The following is a 26,203-nucleotide window of genomic DNA, read 5'->3' as shown; positions in this document are numbered from 1 at the left end:
GTACATTAGGGCTGCAGATTCCATGGTAGAGAGCCAGGTGAAATAGGAAAGGCTGGCTAGAGTCTGGACTCATCTGGAGAGGAGATGAGAGGAGTGAATGGATGCATTCACACACACACGCACACACACGCACGCACACACACACACACACACACACACACACACACACACACAAGACACAGACACAGACACAGACACGTGCAGGTACACACCCTCGCAGGCACAAACACTCACACACACACACACACACACACGTGTAGGCACACAATCTCGCAGAAACAAACACACACGCACGCACACACACATACACACAGACACGTGTATGCACACAAGCTCGCAGGCACAAACACACACACACAGTCAGTCAGTTAGTGGTGAATGTGTTGGTTTTGGGGAGCTTCCCAGGTGGAATATGGTCCAGTGCACTACTGTAGAATGTACTCCTTACCGTGTGTGTGTGTGTGTGTGTGTGTGTCTGTGTGTGTGTGTGTGTGTGTGTGTGTGTGTGTGTCTGCGTGTGTGTGTGTGTGTCTGCGTGTGTGTGTGTGTGTCTGCGTGTGTGTGTGTGTGTCTGCGTGTGTGTGTGTGTGTCTGCGTGTGTGTGTGTGTGTCTGCGTGTGTGTGTGTGTGTCTGCGTGTGTGTGTGTGTCTGCGTGTGTGTGTGTGTCTGCGTGTGTGTGTGTGTCTGCGTGTCTGCGTGTGTGTGTGTGTGTGTGTGTCTGCGTGTGTGTGTGTGTGTGTGTGTGTCTGCGTGTGTGTGTGTGTGTCTGCGTGTGTGTGTGTGTCTGCGTGTGTGTGTGTGTCTGCGTGTCTGTGTGTGTGTGTGTGTGTGTGTGTGTGTGTGTGTGTGTGCGCGTGCGCGTAGTGGGTGCTCAGCAGGGTAGAGAGTGCAACAGAGTGAGCATGTCCACATGGTTAAGAGATGGAACAAAGATGAGAGATGCTTTCCAGTCAGTTTTTCTGTTGGCTTGGTGTTGAGAGAGTGACCAGTCTTTCTCTTCTCCATCCAGTTTGTGTCAACCTTGGATATTTTAAAACATTTTTTACCTTTATTTAACTAGGCAAGTCAGGCAATAACTAGGCAAGAACAAATTCTTATTTTCAATGACTGCCTAGGAATGGTACTTTATCACATTTTGTACTGCCCAATATGACATCTCCCTCTAACTATTCACCCTGAGTATCGTGTGTTGTTTCTCTCTCTAAATATTCACCCTGAGTATCGTGTGTATCGTTTCTCTCTCTAAATATTCACCCTGAGTATCGTGTGTATCGTTTCTCTCTCTAAATATTCACCCTGAGTATCGTGTGTATCGTTTCTCTCTCTAAATATTCACCCTGAGTATCGTGTGTATCGTTTCTCTCTCTAAATATTCACCCTGAGTATCGTGTGTATCGTTTCTCTCTCTAAATATTCACCCTGAGTATCGTGTGTATCGTTTCTCTCTCTAAATATTCACCCTGAGTATCGTGTGTGTCGTTTCTGTCTCGAAATATTCACCGAGAGTATCGTGTGTCGTTTCTCTCTCTAAATATTCACCCTGAGTATCGTGTGTATCGTTTCTCTCTCTAAATATTCACCCTGAGTATCGTGTGTATCGTTTCTCTCTCTAAATATTCACCCTGAGTATCGTGTGTATCGTTTCTCTCTCTAAATATTCACCCTGAGTATCGTGTGTATCGTTTCTCTCTCTAAATATTCACCCTGAGTATCGTGTGTATCGTTTCTCTCTCTAAATATTCACCCTGAGTATCGTGTGTATCGTTTCTCTCTCTAAATATTCACCCTGAGTATCGTGTGTATCGTTTCTCTCTCTAAATATTCACCCTGAGTATCGTGTGTATCGTTTCTCTCTCTAAATATTCACCCTGAGTATCGTGTGTATCGTTTCTCTCTCTAAATATTCACCCTGAGTATCGTGTGTATCGTTTCTCTCTCTAAATATTCACCCTGAGTATCGTGTGTATCGTTTCTCTCTCTAAATATTCACCCTGAGTATCGTGTGTATCGTTTCTCTCTCTAAATATTCACCCTGAGTATCGTGTGTATCGTTTCTCTCTCTAAATATTCACCCTGAGTATCGTGTGTATCGTTTCTCCCTCTAAATATTCACCCTGAGTATCGTGTGTATCGTTTCTCTCTCTAACTATTCACCCTGAGTATCGTGTGTGTCGTTTCTCCCTCTAAATATTCACCCTGAGTATCGTGTGTATCGTTTCTCTCTCTAAATATTCACCCTGAGTATCGTGTGTATCGTTTCTCTCTCTAAATATTCACCCTGAGTATCGTGTGTATCGTTTCTCTCTCTAAATATTCACCCTGAGTATCGTGTGTGTCGTTTCTCCCTCTAAATATTCACCCTGAGTATCGTTTGTCGTTTCTCTCTCTAAATATTCACCCTGAGTATCGTGTGTATCGTTTCTCTCTCTAAATATTCACCCTGAGTATCGTTTGTCGTTTCTCTCTCTAAATATTCACCCTGAGTATCGTTTGTCGTTTCTCTCTCTAAATATTCACCCTGAGTATCGTGTGTATCGTTTCTCTCTCTAAATATTCACCCTGAGTATCGTTTGTCGTTTGTCTCTCTAAATATTCACCCTGAGTATCGTGTGTATCGTTTCTCTCTCTAAATATTCACCCTGAGTATCGTGTGTGTCGTTTCTCTCTCTAAATATTCACCCTGAGTATCGTGTGTATCGTTTCTCTCTCTAAATATTCACCCTGAGTATCGTGTGTGTCGTTTCTCCCTCTAAATATTCACCCTGAGTATCGTGTGTATCGTTTCTCTCTCTAAATATTCACCCTGAGTATCGTGTGTGTCGTTTCTCCCTCTAAATATTCACCCTGAGTATCGTGTGTCGTTTCTCTCTCTAAATATTCACCCTGAGTATCGTGTGTCGTTTCTCTCTCTAAATATTCACCCTGAGTATCGTGTGTGTCGTTTCTCTCTCTAAATATTCACCCTGAGTATCGTGTGTATCGTTTCTCTCTCTAAATATTCACCCTGAGTATCGTGTGTATCGTTTCTCTCTCTAAATATTCACCCTGAGTATCGTGTGTATCGTTTCTCTCTCTAAATATTCACCCTGAGTATCGTGTGTATCGTTTCTCTCTCTAAATATTCACCCTGAGTATCGTGTGTCGTTTCTCTCTCTAAATATTCACCCTGAGTATCGTGTGTGTCGTTTCTCCCTCTAAATATTCACCCTGAGTATCGTGTGTATCGTTTCTCTCTCTAAATATTCACCCTGAGTATCGTGTGTGTCGTTTCTCTCTCTAAATATTCACCCTGAGTATCGTGTATCGTTTCTCTCTCTAAATATTCACCCTGAGTATCGTGTGTATCGTTTCTCTCTCAAAATATTCACCCTGAGTATCGTGTGTGTCGTTTCTCTCTCTAAATATTCACCCTGAGTATCGTGTGTATCGTTTCTCTCTCTAAATATTCACCCTGAGTATCGTGTGTATCGTTTCTCTCTCTAAATATTCACCCTGAGTATCGTGTGTATCGTTTCTCTCTCTAAATATTCACCCCGAGTATCGTGTGTATCGTTTCTCTCTCTAAATATTCACCCTGAGTATCGTGTGTCATTTCTCCCTCTAACTATTCACCCTGAGTATCGTGTGTCATTTCTCCCTCTAACTATTCACCCTGAGTATCGTGTGTATCGTTTCTCTCTCTAAATATTCACCCTGAGTATCGTGTGTATCGTTTCTCTCTCTAAATATTCACCCTGAGTATCGTGTGTGTCGTTTCTCTCTCTAACTATTCACCCTGAGTATCGTGTGTATCGTTTCTCTCTCTAAATATTCACCCTGAGTATCGTGTGTCATTTCTCCCTCTAAATATTCACCCTGAGTATCGTGTGTATCGTTTCTCTCTCTAAATATTCACCCTGAGTATCGTGTGTGTCGTTTCTCTCTCTAAATATTCACCCTGAGTATCGTGTGTCGTTTCTCTCTCTAAATATTCACCCTGAGTATCGTGTGTCGTTTCTCTCTCTAAATATTCACCCTGAGTATCGTGTGTGTCGTTTCTCTCTCTAACTATTCACCCTGAGTATCGTGTGTATCGTTTCTCTCTCTAAATATTCACCCTGAGTATCGTGTGTCATTTCTCCCTCTAAATATTCACCCTGAGTATCGTGTGTATCGTTTCTCTCTCTAAATATTCACCCTGAGTATCGTGTATCGTTTCTCTCTCTAAATATTCACCCTGAGTATCGTGTATCGTTTCTCCCTCTAAATATTCACCCTGAGTATCGTGTGTTGTTTCTCTCTCTAAATATTCACCCTGAGTATCGTGTATCGTTTCTCTCTCTAAATATTCACCCTGAGTATCGTGTATCGTTTCTCCCTCTAAATATTCACCCTGAGTATCGTGTGTTGTTTCTCTCTCTAAATATTCACCCTGAGTATCGTGTGTCGTTTCTCTCTCTAAATATTCACCCTGAGTATCGTGTGTTGTTTCTCTCTCTAAATATTCACCTTGAGTATCGTGTGTGTCGTTTCTCCCTCTTAACTATTCACCCTGAGTATCGTGTGTCGTTTCTCTCTCTAAATATTCACCCTGAGTATCGTGTGTCGTTTCTCTCTCTAAATATTCACCTTGAGTATCGTGTGTGTCGTTTCTCCCTCTAAATATTCACCCTGAGTATCGTGTGTGTCGTTTCTCCCTCTAAATATTCACCCTGAGTATCGTGTGTCATTTCTCCCTCTAAATATTCACCCTGAGTATCGTGTGTGTCGTTTCTCCCTCTAAATATTCACCCTGAGTATCGTGTGTTGTTTCTCTCTCTAAATATTCGCCCTGAGTATCGTGTGTCATTTCTCCCTCTAAATATTCACCCTGAGTATCGTGTGTCGTTTCTCTCTCTAAATATTCACCCTGAGTATCGTGTGTGTCGTTTCTCTCTCTAAATATTCACCCTGAGTATCGTGTGTCGTTTCTCTCTCTAAATATTCACCCTGAGTATCGTGTGTATCGTTTCTCCCTCTAAATATTCACCCTGAGTATCGTGTGTATCGTTTCTCTCTCTAAATATTCACCCTGAGTATCGTGTGTGTCGTTTCTCCCTCTTAAATATTCGCCCTGCACTCTCAGCCAAAAACTATTTTTGTGGAGCATGGTAATATTTGGGTTTGAGTTTAATGGCATTACTTTTTACTAGAGAGTAAATGGGGGTCAATGTGCTTTGGGGACTCTCCTATGAGGTGGTTCACTGAACTAAAGCTTATGCAATGACAATCCCTCCGACCAGGGCCTGTATTCACAAAGCATCTCAGAGTATGTTTTCATCCATGTATTCTTCATAATAGGGATCTAAAAGGCCAAACTGATCCTAAGTCAGCTCTCCCACTCAGAGACGCTTGACGCATACGGCCCCTGAGTGCATATTCACAAAGTATCTGAGTAGGAATGCTGAATCAGAATCAGATACCCCTTCTTAATCATTATGATTTACAGTAAACTGACCCTAGATCAGCACTTCAACTGGGTTTGAGAACACGGGCCCAGAAGATTGATGTTAGCTATGAGATTTAGCTCAGAGGTATAATTTGTTCTGTAGTCATGCAGACAACTCAGGTTGAAAGTCAGTCACATCAGGTTAGGGTCAAAGGTTGTGTGTGTGTTGCCAGGTCAGGGGGTGTGGTGGCCCTTGTAAGATGGGCACTGCCCTCTCAGTCCTCCGTTGGGGCTGGGCGGCACTGCCCTGGGTGGGGGAGGAAATGACAAGGAAGGGTGGAAGAGTAGGGTTTCAGGACCGCTCTGATGAATGCTCCAAGGCAAGACCAGCAAGTCTTTGAAGAGGAACACATTAAAAGTGGGAAAACAGGGAAGATGAAGAAAATGTGTGAGAGAACCTGTTTCAAATGTAAATGTCAGCACTGAAAAGTCACTAAAGCTGCTGTTAGTCTGTGATAACCTGCTACAGGAAACAGTGAAGCTGCTGTTAGTCTGTGATAACCTGCTATAGGAAACAGTAAAGCTGCTGTTAGTCTGTGATAACCTGCTATAGGAAACAGTGAAGCTGCTGTTAGTCTGTGATAACCTGCTACAGGAAACAGTGAAGCTGCTGTTAGTCTGTGATAACCTGCTATAGGAAACAGTAAAGCTGCTGTTAGTTTGTGATAACCTGCTATAGGAAACAGTAAAGCTGCTGTTAGTTTGTGATAACCTGCTACAGGAAACAGTAAAGCTGCTGTTAGTCTGTGATAACCTGCTATAGGAAACAGTAAAGCTGCTGTTAGTTTGTGATAACCTGCTACAGGAAACAGTAAAGCTGCTGTTAGTCTGTGATAACCTGCTATAGGAAACAGTAAAGCTGCTGTTAGTCTGTGATAACCTGCTACAGGAAACAGTAAAGCTGCTGTTAGTTTGTGATAACCTGCTACAGGAAACAGTAAAGCTGCTGTTAGTCTGTGATAACCTGCTACAGGAAACAGTAAAGCTGCTGTTAGTCTGTGATAACCTGCTATAGGAAACAGTAAAGCTGCTGTTAGTCTGTGATAACCTGCTACAGGAAACAGTAAAGCTGCTGTTAGTCTGTGATAACCTGCTATAGGAAACAGTAAAGCTGCTGCTATGCCCCCTCTCCTCTCTCTCGCTCTCTTTTTCTCTCCCTCTGACACACACACACACACACACACACACTCTCACTCTCTGAGACACAAACACAGCAGTAGCTCCTCCTACACCGTGGTTGTTTTTGGAAGTCTAATTGGACCCCATGCTGCCTTTAATCCTGTCCAGCACAAAGCAGACCACCAGGTGTGTGTGTGTTGTCTGTGTGTGTGTGTTGTCTGTGTGTGTGTGTGTTGTCTGTGTGTGTGTGTTATGTGGGTGTGGGTGTGTGTTATGTGGGTGTGTGTGTGTGTGTGTGTGTGCTGTGTGTGTGCGCGTGTGTTCGTGTGTGTGTATAAAAAAATGTCCTTGACCTAGATGTGGTGCAGCTTTCAACAGAATCCAACTATGTCAGGAAACAGCATAAGAAGTTACCTGTACAACACAAAGGTTGAGTCTCAAATGCCACCCTATTCCCTATATAGTGCACTACTTTTGACCAGGGCCCATAGATTTTTTGCAATAAGTTTTACACTATATAGGGAATAGGGGGGCATTTGGGACACAAACAGATGTACAATGGTCAGGAATGACAATATTATTAATATAGGCATATATTTTGGAAGGAACTGTTACACACACATACACCAGGTTTAATCCAGGTGAAAGATATGACCCCTTATTGATGTCACTTGTTAAATCCACTTCAATCAGTGTTGATGAAGGAGGATTTTTAATCCTTGAGACAATTGAGAGATGGATTGTCTATGTGTGCCATTCAGAGGGTGAATGGGCAAGACAAAATATTTAAGTGCCTTTGAATGGGGTATGATAGTAGGTGCCAGGCGCACCAGTTTGAGTGTGTCAAGAACGGCAATGCTGCCGGGTTTCTCCATGCTCAACCGTTTCCCGTGTGTATCAGGAATGGTCCACCACCTAAAGGACATCCAGCCAACTTGACACAACCGTGGGAAGCATTTGAGCCAACATGGGACAGCATCCCTGTGGAACGCTTTGGACAATTGAGGCTGTTCTGAGGGCAAAAAGGGGAGCAACTCAATATTAGGACGGGTTTAATGTTTTGTTCACTCAGTGTACGTAGGTTTCATATTGTGTCATAACTTGTCAGTGGAAGACTGATCTCATGCTATAGGAATTCTGATGATCATAGCTGGAAATTATCTCTCTGTCTGTCGGTTTCTCTGTCTCTCTCTTTCTCTCTGTCTCTCTGTCTGTCTTTTCTCTCTCACTCTAGCTCTCTCTTCCTCTGTCTTTCTGCTCTCTCTTCCTCTGTCTTTCTGCTCTCTCTTCCTCTCTTTCTGCTCTCTCTTCCTCTGTCTTTCTGCTCTCTCTTCCTCTGTCTTTCTGCTCTCTTTCTTTTTCTTCTGTTTTCTTCACTTGTTATGGTCTATACCACTATCCTTCTCCGTCCTCTCCTCTAATGGCAGAAAGCTAGCTTCATTTCAAAAGGAAGGCCCTTTCTCTCTCATCCTTTTCTTTCTTTCTGTCTATTCCAGTGCCTATTCCTCCCACAGCCCTCTGATTACCTTTGTCTTTCACCCTGCTGTGTGCTTCAGCCATGATGTAATACCAGCCTAATCTAGGCTGAGCTTCATTTGACAGTGCTGCTATTTACCTGTTTTTTTTAATACAGAATTTACCCCAGAAAGTACTGTTGAGCTTAGGAGAAGTGGTGTAGTCTGCTCAGCTCTGTACATTTCTCTCTCTCTGTCTGTCTCTCTCTCTCCTACTGCTCCTGGCCTATGTTCTGGTTTTGACAGAAATGAAAGGAACATTGGCTTCTCTTCAACAGCGCTGTTTTAAACGTCTGAAGCCTTTCCTGTCAGAAACGATACGCTCCAAAACATTGGCTCGTCATCGCAGTATTTCCACACACGCATGCATCCACTCAAACGCATGCATCCACTCAAACGCATGCATCCACTCAAACGCATCTACTCAAACTCATGCATCCACTCAAATGCATCCACTCAAACGCATGCATCCACTCAAACACATGCATCCACTCAAACGCATCCACTCAAACACATGCATCCACTCAAACGCATCCACTCAAACACATGCATCCACTCAAACGCATCTACTCAAACACATGCATCCACTCAAACACATGCATCCACTCAAACACATGCATCCACTCAAACACATGCATCCACTCAAACACATGCATCCACTCAAACACATGCATCCACTCAAACAAATGCATCCACTCAAACACATGCATCCACTCAAACACATGCATCCACTCAAACTCATGCATCCACTCAAACGCATCTACTCAAACGCATGCATCCACTCAAACAATGCATCCACTCAAACGCATGCATCCACTCAAACGCATGCATCCACTCAAACACATCTACTCAAACACACGCATCCACTCAAACACACGCATCCACTCAAACACATGCATCCACTCAAACACACGCATCCACTCACACATCTACTCAAACACATCCACTCAAACACACGCATCCACTCAAACACACGCATCCACTCAAACACACGCATCCACTCAAACACACGCATCCACTCAAACACATGCATCCACTCAAACGCATCCACTCAAACACATGCATCCACTCAAACGCATCCACTCAAACACATGCATCCACTCAAACGCATCTACTCAAACACATGCATCCACTCAAACACATGCATCCACTCAAACACATGCATCCACTCAAACACATGCATCCACTCAAACACATGCATCCACTCAAACACATGCATCCACTCAAACAAATGCATCCACTCAAACACATGCATCCACTCAAACACATGCATCCACTCAAACTCATGCATCCACTCAAACGCATCTACTCAAACGCATGCATCCACTCAAACAATGCATCCACTCAAACGCATGCATCCACTCAAACGCATGCATCCACTCAAACACATCTACTCAAACACACGCATCCACTCAAACACACGCATCCACTCAAACACATGCATCCACTCAAACACACGCATCCACTCAAACACATCTACTCAAACACATCCACTCAAACACACGCATCCACTCAAACACACGCATCCACTCAAACACACGCATCCACTCAAACACACGCATCCACTCAAACGCATGCATCCACTCAAACACATCTACTCAAACACACGCATCCACTCAAACACATGCATCCACTCAAACACACGCATCCACTCAAACACATCTACTCAAACACATCCACTCAAACACACGCATCCACTCAAACACACGCATCCACTCAAACGCATCCACTCAAACACATGCATCCACTCAAACACATGCATCCACTCAAACGCATGCATCCACTCAAACACATCTACTCAAACACACGCATCCACTCAAACACATGCATCCACTCAAACGCATCCACTCAAACACATGCATCCACTCAAACGCATGCATCCACTCAAACACATCTACTCAAACACACGCATCCACTCAAACACACGCATCCACTCAAACACATGCATGCACTCAAACACACGCATCCACTCAAACACACGCATCCACTCAAACGCATCCACTCAAACACATCTACTCAAACACATCCACTCAAACGCATGCATCCACTCAAACACATCTACTCAAACACATCCACTCAAACACACGCATCCACTCAAACACATGCATCCACTCAAACACACGCATCCACTCAAACACATGCATCCACTCAAACGCATCCACTCAAACACATGCATCCACTCAAACGCATGCATGACACTCAAACACATCTACTCAAACACACGCATCCACTCAAACGCATCCACTCAAACACATGCATCCACTAAAACGCATGCATCCACTCAAACACATCTACTCAAACACATCCACTCAAGCACACGCATCCACTCAAACACACGCATCCACTCAAACACATGCATCCACTCAAACGCATGCATCCACTCAAACACATCTACTCAAACACACGCATCCACTCAAATGCATCCACTCAAACGCATGCATCCACTCAAACACATGCATCCACTCAAACACATCTACTCAAACACATGCATCCACTCAAACACATGCATCCACTCAAACATATTCATCCACTCAAACACATGCATCCACTCAAACACATGCATCCACTCAAACAAATGCATCCACTCAAACACATGCATCCACTCAAACTCATGCATCCACTCAAACGCATCTACTCAAACGCATGCATCCACTCAAACGCATACACTCAAACACATGCATCCACTCAAACGCATGCATCCACTCAAACACATCTACTCAAACACATCCACTCAAACACACGCATCCACTCAAACACACGCATCCACTCAAACACATGCATCCACTCAAACACACGCATCCACTCAAACACATGCATCCACTCAAACGCATGCATCCACTCAAACACATCTACTCAAACACATGCATCCACTCAAACACATGCGTCCACTCAAACGTATGCATCCACTCAAACACATCTACTCAAACACATGTATCCACTCAAACACATGCGTCCACTCAAACGCATGCATCCACTCAAACACATCTACTCAAGCACATCCACTCAAACACACGCATCCACTCAAACACACGCATCCACTCAAACACATGCATCCACTCAAACACATCCACTCAAACACATGCATCCACTCAAACGCATGCATCCACTCAAACACATCTACTCAAACACACGCATACACTCAAACACATGCATCCACTCAAACGCATCCACTCAAACACATGCATCCACTCAAATGTATGCATCCACTGAAACACATCTACTCAAACACACGCATCCACTCAAACACACGCATCCACTCAAACACATGCATCCACTCAAACACACGCATCCACTCAAACACATGCATCCACTCAAACACACGCATCCACTCAAACGCATCCACTCAAACACATCTACTCAAACACATCCACTCAAACGCATGCATCCACTCAAACACATCTACTCAAACACATCCACTCAAACACACGCATCCACTCAAACACATGCATCCACTCAAACACACGCATCCACTCAAACACATGCATCCACTCAAACGCATCCACTCAAACACATGCATCCAATCAAACGCATGCATCCACTCAAACACATCTACTCATACACACGCATCCACTCAAACACATGCATCCACTCAAACGCATCCACTCAAACACATGCATCCACTCAAACGCATGCATCCACTCAAACACATCTACTCAAACACACGCATCCACTCAAACACATGCATCCACTCAAACACACGCATCCACTCAAACACCTGCATCCACTCAAACACACGCATTCACTCAAACGCATCCACTCAAACACATCTACTCAAACACATCCACTCAAACACATGCATCCACTCAAACACATGCATCCACTCAAACTCATGCATCCACTCAAACGCATCCACTCAAACGCATCCACTCAAACGCATGCATCCACTCAAACAAATGCATCCACTCAAACAAATGCATCCACTCAAACGCATGCATCCACTCAAACACATCTACTCAAACACATCCACTCAAACACATGCATCCACTCAAACACACGCATCCACTCAAACAAATGCATCCACTCAAACGCATGCATCCACTCAAACAATGCATCCACTCAAACACATGCATCCACTCAAACACATGCATCCACTCAAACACACGCATCCACTCAAACGCATCCACTCAAACACATCTACTCAAACACATCCACTCAAACGCATGCATCCACTCAAACACATCTACTCAAACACATCCACTCAAACACACGCATCCACTCAAACACACGCATCCACTCAAACACATGCATCCACTCAAACGCATCCACTCAAACACATGCATCCACTCAAACGCATGCATCCACTCAAACACATCTACTCATACACACGCATCCACTCAAACACATGCATCCACTCAAACGCATCCACTCAAACACATGCATCCACTCAAACGCATGCATCCACTCAAACACATCTACTCAAACACACGCATCCACTCAAACACATGCATCCACTCAAACACACGCATCCACTCAAACACCTGCATCCACTCAAACACACGCATCCACGCAAACGCATCCACTCAAACACATCTACTCAAACACATCCACTCAAACACATGCATCCACTCAAACACATGCATCCACTCAAACACATGCATCCACTCAAACTCATGCATCCACTCAAACGCATCCACTCAAACGCATCCACTCAAACGCATGCATCCACTCAAACGCATGCATCCACTCAAACACATCTACTCAAACACATCCACTCAAACACATGCATCCACTCAAACACACGCATCCACTCAAACAAATGCATCCACTCAAACGCATGCATCCACTCAAACAATGCATCCACTCAAACACATGCATCCACTCAAACACATGCATCCACTCAAACACATGCATCCACTCAAACACATGCATCCACTCAAATGCATGCATACACTCAAACACATCTACTCAAACACATCCACTCAAACACATGCATCCACTCAAACACATGCATCCACTCAAACACATGCATCCACTCAAACACATGCATCCACTCAAACACATGCATCCACTCAAACACATGCATCCACTCAAACGCATCCACTCAAACACATGCATCCACTCAAACGCATGCATCCACTCAAACACATCTACTCAAACACACGCATCCACTCAAACACATGCATCCACTCAAACACACGCATCCACTCAAACGCATGCATCCACTCAAACACATCTACTCAAACACATCCACTCAAACACATGCATCCACTCAAACACACCTATCCACTCAAACAAATGCATCCACTCAAACACATGCATCCACTCAAACACATGCATCCACTCAAACACACGCATCCACTCAAACGCATCCACTCAAACACATCTACTCAAACACATCAACTCAAACGCATGCATCCACTCAAACACATCTACTCAAACACATCCACTCAAACACACGCATCCACTCAAACACATGCATCCACTCAAACACACGCATCCACTCAAACACATGCATCCACTCAAACGCATCCACTCAAACACATGCATCCACTCAAACGCATGCATCCACTCAAACACATCTACTCATACACACGCATCCACTCAAACACATGCATCCACTCAAACGCATCCACTCAAACACATGCATCCACTCAAACGCATGCATCCACTCAAACACATCTACTCAAACACACGCATCCACTCAAACACATGCATCCACTCAAACACACGCATCCACTCAAACACCTGCATCCACTCAAACACACGCATCCACTCAAACGCATCCACTCAAACACATCTACTCAAACACATCCACTCAAACACATGCATCCACTCAAACACATGCATCCACTCAAACACATGCATCCACTCAAACTCATGCATCCACTCAAACGCATCCACTCAAACACCTGCATCCACTCAAACACACGCATCCACTCAAACACATGCATCCACTCAAATGCATGCATCCACTCAAACACATCTACTCAAACACATGCATCCACTCAAACACATGCATCCACTCAAACACATGCATCCACTCAAACACATGCATCCACTCAAACACATGCATCCACTCAAACACATGCATCCACTCAAACACATGCATCCACTCAAACAAATGCATCCACTCAAACACATGCATCCACTCAAACACATGCATCCACTCAAACTCATGCATCCACTCAAACGCATCTACTCAAACGCATGCATCCACTCAAACAATGCATCCACTCAAACGCATGCATCCACTCTAACGCATGCATCCACTCAAACACATCTACTCAAACACACGCATCCACTCAAACACATGCATCCACTCAAACACATGCATCCACTCAAACACACGCATCCACTCAAACACATCTACTCAAACACACGCATCCACTCAAACACATGCATCCACTCAAACGCATGCATCCACTCAAACACACGCATCCACTCAAACACACGCATCCACTCAAACACACGCATCCACTCAAACGCATGCATCCACTCAAACACATCTACTCAAACACACGCATCCACTCAAACACATGCATCCACTCAAACGCATGCATCCACTCAAACACATCTACTCAAACACATCCACTCAAACACACGCATCCACTCAAACACACGCATCCACTCAAACGCATCCACTCAAACACATGCATCCACTCAAACACATGCTTCCACTCAAACGCATGCATCCACTCAAACACATCTACTCAAACACACGCATCCACTCAAACACACGCATCCACTCAAACACATGCATCCACTCAAACACACGCATCCACTCAAACACATGCATCCACTCAAACACACGCATCCACTCAAACGCATCCACTCAAACACATCTACTCAAACACATCCACTCAAACACATGCATCCACTCAAACACATCTACTCAAACACATCCACTCAAACACACGCATCCACTTAAACACATGCATCCACTCAAACACACGCATCCACTCAAACACATGCATCCACTCAAACGCATCCACTCAAACACATGCATCCACTCAAACGCATGCATCCACTCAAACACATCTACTCAAACACACGCATCCACTCAAACGCATCCACTCAAACACATGCATCCACTCAAACGCATGCATCCACTCAAACACATCTACTCAAACACATCCACTCAAGCACACGCATCCACTCAAACACACGCATCCACTCAAACACATGCATCCACTCAAACGCATGCATCCACTCAAACACATCTACTCAAACACACGCATCCACTCAAATGCATCCACTCAAACGCATGCATCCACTCAAACACATGCATCCACTCAAACACATCCACTCAAACACATGCATCCACTCAAACGCATCTACTCAAACACATGCATCCACTCAAACACATGCATCCACTCAAACATATTCATCCACTCAAACACATGCATCCACTCAAACACATGCATCCACTCAAACAAATGCATCCACTCAAACACATGCATCCACTCAAACTCATGCATCCACTCAAACGCATCTACTCAAACGCATGACATGCATCCACTCAAACGCATGCATCCACTCAAACACATCTACTCAAACACATCCACTCAAACACACGCATCCACTCGAACACACGCATCCACTCAAACACATGCATCCACTCAAACACACGCATCCACTCAAACACATGCATCCACTCAAACGCATGCATCCACTCAAACACATCTACTCAAACACATGCATCCACTCAAACACATGCGTCCACTCAAACGCATGCATCCACTCAAACACATCTACTCAAACACATGCATCCACTCAAACACATGCGTCCACTCAAACGCATGCATCCACTCAAACACATCTACTCAAGCACATCCACTCAAACACACGCATCCACTCATACACACGCATCCACTCAAACACATGCATCCACTCAAACGCATCCACTCAAACACATGCATCCACTCAAACGCATGCATCCACTCAAACACATCTACTCAAACACACGCATCCACTCAAACACATGCATCCACTCAAACACACGCATCCACTCAAACACCTGCATCCACTCAAACACATGCATCCACTCAAACACATGCATCCACTCAAACACATGCATCCACTCAAACACATGCATCCACTCAAACACATGCATCCAGTCAAACACATGCATCCAGTCAAACACATGCATCCAGTCAAACACACGCATCCACTCAAACACACGCATCCACTCAAACACACGCATCCACTCAAACACGCGCATCCACTCAAACACACGCATCCACTCAAACACATCCACTCAAACTCATACATCTACTCATACATCAAACTCATACATCTACTCAAACGCACGCATCTACTCAAACGCATGCATCCACTCAAACACATCCACTCAAACTCATACATCTACTCAAACATCAAACTCACACATCTACTCAAACATCCACTCAAACACATGCATCCACTCAAACACATCTACTCAAACACATCCACTCAAACACATCCACTCAAACACATCTACTCAAACACATGCATCCACTCAAACACATCTACTCAAACACACACACACATACAAAAACTTATTTCCGTTTGCTTTGTGTGCTGAATGTTTTGATAAAGCCTGGAATGAAAGAAAAAGGGCGACCTATAATTAAATTCTAAACATATTTATCTCCAGACAGACAGCGAAATGCACATATGTACAGTATAGGCCTATACCTCTGTGTCAGAGCGGGTTTAAACGCCTTCCATTTCATGTTGAGGTATTATAGTTATTGATGTTACTTAGAGAACCTTATCTAATGTTTTGTATTGATTTATCTCATTCTTTATGAGAACACCAGAGGAATTATCACTGTACATTATTGTAATGGTTGTTTATGTGCCAATTAATCCTGTAAGGGATGGGTTGCCAACTGGGGATTTGACATGAAAATAAAATGTAATTCACACACACACACACACATACACACATACACACATACACACATACATACATACATACATACATACATAGAGAGGCTTTTTCACACATTCCCCTTCCACTCCATCATATTGCATCCTGTCCCATGTCACACAATAAGAGGCTGTGGAGGCACCAATAAGTCATCATACTTTCTGCTTTCTGTTTCGGCCAATGAGATGGTTTTCAGACCGCCTTATCTATCGTCGGACACAACAACAATTCATGCAGAACAGCTTCAGTTTGCAGGAAATTACTGTCTTTTTGAGTTATTTTCTAGATGTAAGAGCTGGTATTTACCCTGACCTTGCCTTAAAGGGAGAGTTCATATAAAATACGTGGAATTAGACATGAAACGCAGAAATGCTAATATCGTTGATATTGACTTACATTGGGGTTTTTGCCACGAATACAAACAAAGGTTGTATTTTGGAGACATTGGCCAGGTGAATAAACCAAACATGAACAGATGTATTACCTTAAAGGGTGCTTTGGATTAACTATTCCTTTAAATGTGTCACTTTGGTCTGCCTCTAAAAACCAGAAGTGTTGAAAGAGTGTGTCTTAGGCTGGGAAAGACTGGTCCTAGGAGATCTGTGAACCTCTAGTAGTAGTTTGTGAAGAGTAGAACTTTAGTGCCCTGTTAGAAAGAAAACACACACACTTGAGTGCTGGCTAACCTGTTATTACATAGGCCTGTGATTTACCGTGTGGTGCTGAGTGGACACCGTGGCACATAGTAAAGGGGCTGTGTCTGTGTCGAGGCCTGACATATTTTATGCAAGTGTGTGGCTGAGTTGGAGAGGAAGAAAGCGTTCCACCCATTAATACACTGTGTGTGTGTTTGTGGGTGTGGGTGCGTGTGCGCGAGGCCTTACTTGTCTTAAATAGAAAATATTCAGATCAGATGAGCAGACACTTGACTGAAGCCGTCCGGGAGAACCCTTTCTCCTCCTGAGACAAAGGGAAGAAAGAGAAGGAGGGAGGGATGAGAAAAGGAATGAAATGAATGAGTGAAGACTCACCCTATGAGGCATCGCTGCTCTGCTCTCACTAGACGAGCACCACTGAAACTAAAGCTCTGCTGAGCTTCGCAAAACGGAGGAATTCTCAAGACATCAGACAGGAATTGTTTTGATATTTTAATTTGGCATAATAGGCTTCAACTTATTGCTTTCAACGTCAAAACTAAAAATTGGTAGAAAGACTAAATTCACCTGGGGTTTTAGCGTTTGTGTTTTTAGGTTTTATAACTGACTGTAATTATATCAGAAAAGCTTTAAATATGTCAAGCTTGTGACTTTGTTGTGACTGAAAGTTGGCTCCCAGTGTTCCTAACGTAAACTCCTAATGTTCCTCTAAGTGGGGAGTTGGAGTCAGTCATTTGGCTCTATGGGGCTGATAGGAGATGTTAGGTTTAGACAAGCGTATACACACACACACGTACGCATGCGCAACAGCAAACCATTTCAACCTTGTACAACTGTCTGCCGGTTTCCATCAAAACATTCCTCCAGATGAATGGAAAAGATAGTCACCATCTAAAATAATGTAAATGACATTCAACAAGTTATTAAACCATTTCAGCCTGACATGCAGCCCGCCAGACTCCATCAGAACAAACTGTCCTTGTGACAGACAGACAGACAGACAGACAGACAGACAGACAGATAGACAGACAGACAGACATGTAGCCTGCCAGACTCCATCAAAACAAACTGTCCTTGTGTCAGACAGACAGACAGACAGACTCCATCAAAACAAACTGTCCTTGTGACAGACAGACAGACAGACAGACAGACAGACAGACAGACAGACATGCAGCCCGCCAGACTCCATCAAAACAAACTGTCCTTGTGTCTTTCCTCTTTGTTTTACAGACAGACAGACAGACAGACAGACAGACAGACATGCAGCCCGCCAGACTCCATCAAAACAAACTGTCTTTGTGTCTTTCCTCCTTGTTTTACAGACAGACAGACAGACAGACAGACAGACAGACAGACAGACAGACAGACATGCAGCCCGCCAGACTCCATCAAAACAAACTGTCCTTGTGACAGACAGACAGACATGCAGCCTGCCAGACTCCATCAAAACAAACTGTCCTTGTGTCTTTCCTCTTTGTTTTACAGACAGACAGACAGACAGACAGACAGACAGACAGACAGACAGACAGACAGACAGACAGACCTTCATTATGTTTTTCTAGCAGACAGCAGCATTTGAATAGAAAGACAGCTGACATTTAGAGACAGACATCACTGTCATTGACTCATGACCAAGCCACTGGGTTATGTCTCTGTGTGTCCTTCTCTCTCTGTGTGTGTGTGTGTGTGTGTGTGTGTGTGTGTGTGTGTGTGTGTGTGTGTGTGTGTGTGTGTGTGTGTGTGTGTGTGTGTGTGTGTGTGTGTGTGTGTGTGTGGCGAAGCAGTAGGTATTTTATGAAACCGACTGGCACAATTAACAAGGTCTCAACAATGAACTGATGGTGTGAGAGAAAGACCGGAGGAGAAGACGGATTGATGAACTGATGGTTTGTTTCTCTCTTTCTTTCTCGCCTCTCTCCTCTCCACCTCTCTCCTCTCCCCCTCTCCCCCTATCTGTAAGGTGAGGTCAGTGGTGCCTGTTTAAGAGGTGTGTGTCCAGTGAGCTGTGGGAAGCTTAAAGTCTGTCTTGACATTTTCACACACTAATGACTTTTCCGGAAGCTCTAATTTTCCATCGTGTTCCTCGGTTTGTGTGTGTGTGAGTTTTTCTGAATCCCGTCAGACAGGCTGTACCTTTTTGAGGGGCTTCAAATGTTACCCTCATTACCTGTGTGTGTGTGTGTGTGTGTGTGTGTGTGTGTTCCCTCATTCTCACAGAAAGTTATATTCCTCGTCCCTACCTCCCTCTCTCCCTCGCACGTTGACACACTCCTCCCTCGTGGTCACACAGAAAAACACCTACACCGACATTGTTACAGAAATACTCTCTACATTGTGGGGGTCGGGGGTCACCTTTCTCTCACAAACACACAACATCTTATGTGAATGACATGTATTACCGGTCATCTGTATGGCTCATGACTGTGCTAGCCCACTGAGCTAAAGCCTAGCTCACTATCACCACCTCAGCTACACATACACAAAACACACAGCTCAAAACACACAGCTCAAAACACGCAGCTCAAAACACGCAGCGTCAAAACACACAGCTCAAAACACACAGCTCAAAACACACAGCTCAAAACACACAGCTCAAAACACACAGCTCAAAACACGCAGCTCAAAGCACACAGCTCAAAACACACAGCTCAAAACACACAGCTCAAAACACACCACACGCAGCTCAAAACAGACAGCTCAACACACACAGCTCAAACATAGTTACAATACAGAAAGGAAGCAATGGAGGTTGTATAAGAAACCAGGATAACATTCTAAAAGCCTGTTAGGGAAAATAACAGTCTGAGGTCAGAAGGGGTCAGAGGTTAAATAATACTGTTGTCTAAGCTATAAAGAAAGAAGACTGCTCTTTGGAGTACTGTAGGCAATAATAGCTTTGGGATAATGCACTGTCAGAGTGACTAAGCTACCCCTGGGAAGCTACAGAAATTCTAGATTAGGGCAGACATTTTGATTGATTTATTGATTGGTTGTTTGGTGGGTTGCTTGTTTTGCATGAACAAAGCTGCTGCATAGACACAGATATAGGTTGTGTCCCAAAGGCACCCTGTTCCCTACATAGTGCACTACTTTTGACAAGTTCCCTTTGGCCTCTGGTACAAAGTAATGCATTGTATAAGGAATAGAGTGCCATTTGGGATGCAGCTTCCTAGATATATAATACATCCCTTGTACAATATGTAGCCTATATTCTCCATATAAAGCCTAAAGGGAAATTCTAATTTTATGACCAAACCCTCAACATCTGGTGTTGGGCCCTAGCCAGAGGCACTTTGATGCTGCTGCTGCTGTGTGTGTGTGTGTGTGTGTGTGTGTGTGTGTGTGTGTGTGTGTGTGTGTGTGTGTGTGTGTGTGTGTGTGTGTGTGTGTGTGTGTGTGTGTGTGTGTGTGTGTGTGTGTGTGTGTGTGTGTGTGTGTGTGTGTGTGTGTGTGTGTGTGTGTGTGTGTGTCTGGCAGCATCTGAAAGGCTCTTGTGAAGATGAATAGTAATAATAATGATGATGAGACAGTGTTCAGCACCTCTCTGTTGATGTATCCCTGAGCCAGCCCACACTCCCAGCCCCGCCAATAAAACCCGAGAGAGAGAGAATTGAGAACGCACACAGGCACACACATACACGCCGCACACACACACACACTCAGAGGAATGTCACGTGCCACCTTAATTGTGGACCAGCGGAGAGTGGAAGGAATGATTTACACAGACGCTGAAATCTTGAAGGCCGAGTGTTTCACCCCTCTTCTTCCCTTCTCTCTTTCTCTCACAGCCTTTCATTTCCATGTTGAGACTAGTCTGATAACCTGGCTGTGGGACTGACTGGTTGTGGTTGACAACATCTGTAGGAGGTGTGTGTGAATGATTGCAGACTGGATGTCCTGCTCCCCTTAAATCAGTCATCTCATTGTCTGTATAAAAGGACACAGAAGAAACCTCAACAAATGCTTTTGTTGGTTAGTTTCAAAGCATCGCAATAACAGTTTTGTTCTTTACTGTCATGCTATAGCTGGCAGTCTGATCATTTTTTCCTCTCTCCTGGGGAATGAGAACAAGGACAAATAAGATTAACTTTTTTTAAAGAAACCTGTAGATCTTTAAAAATGACAAAAAAAAACATTGGAAGAGAGATTCTAGGTAAAGCTAAAACCACTAGCCTGCTAAACATCTGTAGTCTGTTGGTTCCAGAAGGTAAGTAATGCTGTGTTGGTTTTAATAATGACCTGTTGTTCCACCTCATGACTCCCATCAGATTAGATCAAGTATCACCCTGTGTGTTTATGTGGTATTTGTCAGATCAGCCAATGGTAGGCCAGCCGTGTGCATGTGCGCGTGTGTGTGTGTGTGTGTCACATGCCATGTTTAATCCAGGCCATTACACAGTTATAGTGCAGCTCCACAGGGGGCCCAATTAGAGTAGATTAGATTAGATTAGATTATTAAGGGGATGCTGGCCACTCCCTACAAGGGTGTTTAAGTGTGTGTGTGTGTGTGTGTGTGTGTGTGTGTGTGTGTGTGTGTGTGTGTGTGTGTGTGTGTGTGTGTGTGCGCGTGCGACCTGCAGTCTCTCTCAGAGTATCTTCCAGTTAAAACAGACCAGGAAGATGAAGAGGAGATGCACACAGATACAACATAGCTAACAGACACAGCAGTGGAACAACAGCGGTTCTTTATTCCATTGGACATCTAATCCCAACAACGCCTCATCCCATTGGACAGAGGAGCATTCTGAATATCAATCATCAATCTCATTGGACATTTGTTAACTACCACTCAGTCTACAGCTGTACAAAGGAACTGTCTGACTTGATATGTAGGATAGTCGATATGTCATAGTCATTGACGAACCTGCACTTTACATCAGAACAGAGTCATTTTGAGACATCAGAACTGCTCTGACACCAACAGAGCTGTTTTGAACTTCCTTATTTCCATCGTCTTCAAGAGGTGAGTTTTTCATTTCTTGACGCTCGCCGGTTAGAAAATGGAGCATTTGGATGCTTTAAAAACATCTCAAATCTTAGTTTGCCAAGCATTGATGAGCCACGGACACAGCTTCTTCAGTCTGGTAACAGTATACTGCCTTCCTTTTCTTTTCTTTTCAACAAGAAAAGCATTTATTTTGAGTCTGTTTGTGAAACAGTGTTGAGACTCTCAATGACAGAACTTGATTTCTGGAACCTTGAAACGATGAACCATTCAGCGTCGGCAGTGAGAAACTGTCATGGACTTCAGGTGCTCAACATCCACCTTTCTCCTGGTGTTGAGGACAGTGTTGATTTGAGCTTGATCCACTATTTGGAGAATCTAAACAACATGGAGGTTTCTGTTCATTTCAATATCAATATGAGCTCAATGCCCTTTGTGACCCTCCAGGGGTCTTGTCTCATGGCTGAGGAGACTTGCCTTGTGTTACTTTCACATCACAAACATCACCTCAGAGCAGTTCTGTTTGATACATCTGAAATGGCTGGATTTAAGGGACATGGTAAACTGAGGTTCTTATACCTAGGTGATAACAGGATTTCTCAGATTACAGAGAACAGTTTCTTTGCCCTACACAGCTTGGAAACACTTTAATATAACCCAGTCATAAACATCAGCATTCATCCACCTCACCTCCCTAAATAACATATAGATATATTTAGATATATATTTAGACTTTCCTCCTCCTCCTAGTGAGTCACAGACAAGTTGAAATCTGACCCATCTATTTGGTGTCTTCCCTTACTCTCAACATCACCATGGACAGCACCCCAAAACAAGACTTTGTCCTTCAGCTCACTACTCCATCTAATGTGATCTTCAAGACTGCTGGAGACAATTATTCCAGTCAGTTGTCTACCTCAAGGCCACGACAGATATCTCCTGTGTGGGTCTCACTTTGCTGCAAAGTACTTCACCTCTCTGCAAGAGTTTGAGTTCCAGTTTGAGTTCCAGTTGGTTTTCTCACCAGAGTTTGTGGACATGAGTGACCTGAACAGGCTTGTGCAGCTAAGGTGTCTGACACTGATGAAAGTGGACCTCATCGTTCAGCCAGCTCTGGGTATCATGTTCCACAATCTATCCAGACTGGAGAGCCTGAATCTTATCGAATGTAGAATCCTCACTCTGGAGGAGGAGCTGAGCAGAGACCTGCAGTCCCTCAGTGTGATTAAATGTCCTGCTATAGAGGAGTTCAGCATGTTGGACAGCTTTCCAGAGCCCCTCACCTTCCTGAGGTTTATGGAGTTCTCTGGTCCTCACCTGCACTGCAGCTGTGATAATGCCTGGCTGGACAACTGGGCCAGGAGACAGCAACATGTCCAGGTCATATTTTGGCTTGAGGGAGAGCTGGAGATGACATGCAAAAATGAAAATGGTATCCAGAACCTCCGCAGGTACTCGGAGGCCCACTGTTCCCTGGATGTGCGTTTTGTCCTGTTTATCTGCACCTCCCTGGACCTGCTCCTCTCCATACTGGTGGTGCTGCCCCATCAGCTGGCTGGGGACCACCTGCTGGCCTTCTGCCACATTGCACATAGTTGACTAGAAGAGGTGGTGCAGAGGCCCAACCCCAGAGGGCGCTACCACTATGATGCCTTTGTGTCATACAGTGGTAGAGACGAGCGCTGGGTGATGGAGCAGCTGCTGCCGGGCCTCCCTTCCTGTGTCTCTGTCTGCACAGTAGGGACTTCCAGCTGGGGAAGGAAATCATGGATAACAGCACAGACGGCCTCTACGGCAGCCGCCACGCTCAGGGTCTGGTGAGTCGTCACTACCTGCGCGGTAACTGGTGCTCCTTGGAGCTGCGACTGGACACCTGGCATCTGCTGGTGGAGCACACAGACATCCTTATCCTGGTCTTCCTGGAGGACATACCCCCCTAGGCAGCTGTCTGGCCACCACCGCCTGGCCAGGCTGGTCAAGACCAGGACCTACCTGGACTGGCCCCAGGACCTACCTGGACTGGCCCCAGGACCTACCTGGACTGGCCCCAGGACCTACCTGGACTGGCCCCAGGACCTACCTGGACTGGCCCCAGGACCTACCTGGACTGGCCCCAGGACCCGGCTCTGCAGCCAGCCTTCTGGGACTGCCTGTGGACCAAATTGGCCCCTCCTGAACCACTCCCTGCACAGTAACACAACACATTACTAATTAATTACAAATAAAAAGGTGAAATGTCTAGAATCAATAAGTAATCAACCCATTTGTTATGGCAAGCCTCGCTTTGTGTGAAATAATAGTGTTTAAGATGTTTTTTGAAGGACTACCTCATCTCTGTACTCAGCACATACAATTATCTGTAAGGTCCTGTCAACTGTAAAGACCAGGGAGGTTTTCCAATGCCTCGCAAAGAAGGGCACATATTGGTAGAAGGGTCAAAATTAAAAAGGCAGACATTGAATATCCCTTTCAGCATGAAGTTATTAATTACACTTTGGGTGTTGTATCAATACACACAGTCAATACAAAGATACAGGCCACCTTCCTAACTCAGTTGCCGGAGAGGAAGGAAACTGCTCAGGGATTTCACCATGAGCCCAATGGTGACTTTAAAACAGTTACAGAGTTTAATGGCTGTAGTAGGAGAAAACTGAGGATGGCTCACCAACATTATAATTGCTCCACAATACTAATCTAAATGACAGAGTGAAAAGACGGAGGCCTGTAAAGAATAAAAATGTAAAAAAAGATGCATCCTGTTTGCAGTAAGGCACTAAAGTAACACTGCAAAGAAATGAACTGTCCTGAATACAAAGTGTTATGTTTTGGAGCAAATCCAACACAACACATCACCGAGTACCACTCCATATTTTCATATTTCGTGGTTGCTGCATCATGTTAAGGGTATGCTTGTCATTGACAAGGTCTAGGGAGTCTTTTTAAGGATAAAAATAAACTAAATAGGGCTAATCCTAGAGGAAAACCTGGTTGTCTGCTTTCCAACAGACACTGGGAGACAAATTCACCTTTCAGTGGAACAATAACCTAAAACACAAGGCCAAATATTCACTGGAGTTGCTTACCAAGATGACATTGAATGTTCCTGAGTGGCCAAGTTACAGTTTTGACGTACATCGGCTTGAAAATCTATGGCATGAAAATACAGTTATCTAGCAATTATCATCTACCAACTTGACAAAGTTACCCAGAGCCTTGACAAAGTTACCCACAAAGTTACCCAGAAAGACTCCCAGCTGTAACCACTGCTGTGACTCTAATATATATTGACTCAGGAGTGTGAATACATAATGTAAATTAGATATTAATTTCACATTTTCAATGAATTTGCTAAATTTTCCAATAACATGTAGTCGTGCTGTATGAACTAGTCTCAGGATAAACTACTTTGAGATGGAAATACAACCATTTATAATAGATATAAACTGATAGTCACTCCCTACATGGGTCTCAAAACTCAGAAGTGTGTGTGTGTGTGTGTGTGTGTGTGTGTATGTGTGTGTGTGTGTGTGTGTGTGTGTGTGTGTGTGTGTGTGTGTGTGTGTGCGCACCTGTCACAGTTCCTACAGAAATCAAATGCATTCATAGAGAAGGAATGAATGAATTTGATTTATCTAAAGCTTAGCGTG

At 44.2% G+C, this 26,203-nt stretch overlaps 2 protein-coding genes across 8 annotated transcripts in view; both read left to right on the top strand.

Moving 5' to 3' along the window:
- LOC110526709 (cell migration inducing hyaluronidase 1) overlaps positions 1–26,203 on the top strand; it is a 166,826-nt gene that overhangs the window by 23,258 nt on the left and 117,365 nt on the right. The window lies entirely within an intron of this gene.
- On the top strand, positions 22,965–24,868 carry LOC110526990 (toll-like receptor 13). The gene is given in 4 exon segments (XM_036963462.1): positions 22,965–24,261; positions 24,264–24,487; positions 24,489–24,537; positions 24,648–24,868. Coding segments are annotated over 4 exon segments (1,044 nt in total). The 5' UTR covers positions 22,965–23,594; the 3' UTR covers positions 24,752–24,868.

Source organism: Oncorhynchus mykiss, chromosome 26 (genome assembly GCF_013265735.2).
Source record: "Oncorhynchus mykiss isolate Arlee chromosome 26, USDA_OmykA_1.1, whole genome shotgun sequence".
Lineage (NCBI taxonomy): Eukaryota > Metazoa > Chordata > Actinopteri > Salmoniformes > Salmonidae > Oncorhynchus > Oncorhynchus mykiss.
The sequence above is the reverse complement of the archived record's forward strand: the minus strand, read 5'-3'. Positions and strand labels throughout refer to the sequence as shown.